Source organism: Condylura cristata, unplaced genomic scaffold (genome assembly GCF_000260355.1).
Source record: "Condylura cristata isolate star-nosed mole 26May11 unplaced genomic scaffold, ConCri1.0 scaffold00034, whole genome shotgun sequence".
Taxonomy (NCBI): Eukaryota; Metazoa; Chordata; class Mammalia; order Eulipotyphla; family Talpidae; genus Condylura; species Condylura cristata.
Window position 1 is genome coordinate 30,732 of NW_004567135.1, and position 1,743 is coordinate 32,474.

General features: G+C 71.7%; 1 protein-coding gene across 1 annotated transcript in view; it reads right to left on the reverse strand.

Annotated features, from left to right (window-relative positions):
* The window catches only part of LOC101634954 (mucin-19-like), a 54,284-nt gene that overhangs the window by 10,873 nt on the left and 41,668 nt on the right, over window positions 1–1,743 (reverse strand). Inside the window, exons 16-19 of the mRNA XM_012732263.1 lie at window positions 1,450–1,696; window positions 498–550; window positions 328–428; window positions 41–192 (exon numbers count right to left, since the gene is read on the reverse strand). Coding sequence (XP_012587717.1) covers window positions 41–192; window positions 328–428; window positions 498–550; window positions 1,450–1,696 — 553 coding nt within the window. The remainder of the gene's footprint in view (window positions 1–40; window positions 193–327; window positions 429–497; window positions 551–1,449; window positions 1,697–1,743) is intronic.

Genomic DNA, 1,743 nt, shown 5'->3' on the forward strand with positions numbered 1-1,743 from the left:
GCGCCCACGCGGGGCACCGCCCGACCGCTCCCCCACGCACCACTGATTGCAGCCGACCGCGGTGACGCTGCCCGTCCGGTACTCCTGGCCCCCGAACGAGCAGGGGCAGTCGTCGGGAAGGACGCACTGGCCCCTCGAGTCCCTCACCATCCCCACCGGGCAGTAGCAGCCGCGCTTGCAAGGCACGTTCTCCTGCGGAGAGAGCCCCGTGAGACCCCGCAGGCCAGGCGACCCCGGGCACCCCCCACTGCGCACACGGGCGCCAGGCGGGGGCTTCTCTGCTCGCACCGCCTCCCGCCCGTCCCTCCTGCCCGGACCGCGACTCACGTCGAAGGTGGGGATGTTCCGGGTGCTGCAGGTGCTGTCCGCCCGCCTCTGTGCCTTCGGGTCCCTGCAGTCCACGTACTCGGCGCCCCCCGAGCAGTTCTCTGCAGAGAAGGGAGCCCGTGAGCGCGGCCATGGCCCCAGGGGCGCCTCCCCCTGACCCCGACACCTACGCTGCGGTAAGTGGATGGGCGTCCGGCAGAGGAGGAGTCCGTCCCGGCAGACGCTGGGCAGGAGGAGAGGGGCACGTCAGACCGCGGCTCCCCGACGCCTCTGGCGCTCCTCGCAGCGCCCACCCTCGCCCGTCAGCCATCTGCTGTGCCTGGGTCGGCCGGTGGGGCGCAGCCCCCACATGACGAGAGAAGGGCGTCGACTGGGCGCCCCGGCGGAGCCAGACCCCGGCGGATGGGGCATGGGGGCTCAGGGAGGCCCGCGGCCCCACGGTTAGACACAGTCTGCGGGCCGGGAGGGCGCCATGGCCGGCCCAGGTGGGCGGAAGGCCGATGGCAGGAGGACGTGTGGAGGTGAGCGTGGCCTCAGAGCACGCTGTGTGGGCTGCGGACACACACGGAGCTTCCCAGCAGGCTCCGGGCAGGACCCAGGCCTGGCAGAGCGCCCAGCCCGCCGGGGCACAGTGGGCGGGAGGCCTGGCTTCCATTGCAAAGTGAAGCTAGTGGACGCCCAGCATCCACAGAGGAAGACCGTGCGCAGCTCCCCTTTAAACGGCTGGGCAGGACCAGGCCTTGCACCGACCAGCTGCAGGCCGGAGACGGCCAGGGCACCCTGCGCTTCCCTGGGCAGCTGCGCTGCAGCCCACTGCTGAGAACCACGCTGTGCACGGAGTCAGGCGTGGGCGAGTCACCCGCACATGCTAGCCAGTGCTCAGCCTGCCTCCCGCCCAGCCCTAGCCGGCTCCAGGATGGCCCAGTGCTGGCAGCCGCACGGCACCTGCCAGGCATGTCCTGAAGGGTGTCCTGCTCAGGGCTGGCCAGCCCACACCCCAGGGGCTCGCTGGGCTGAGGAGTGGCTGGGAGGGGTCTGCACGCAGGAGCCGGCGGGAGCCACTGTGGCGCCCAGCCCCGAGGAGGAGCCGGCGGGCAAGGGCAGACCGAGGGCACCGCCTACCATTCGTTGTCGTCCAGGTGGATGAGCCTGCCGGGCCGCAGGACCTGGCCGTCCAGGTAGCAGTCGCACTGGGACCTGGGCACGCAGTGCCCCCCACTGTCCTGGTAGGTGCCGTCAGGGCAGGCGCAGCCATCCACGGGGACATCCTCCACGTCGCAGCTCCTGTCCCTCTCCGACAGGGACCGGCAGGAGCTGTTGCAGGCTTTGACGTTGTACTTGAAGACGAGGCCGCTGGGGCAGGAGTGCTCTGGGGGTGGGCGGGCGTGTGAGCGGCACTTCCTGCCCGGGGCGGGA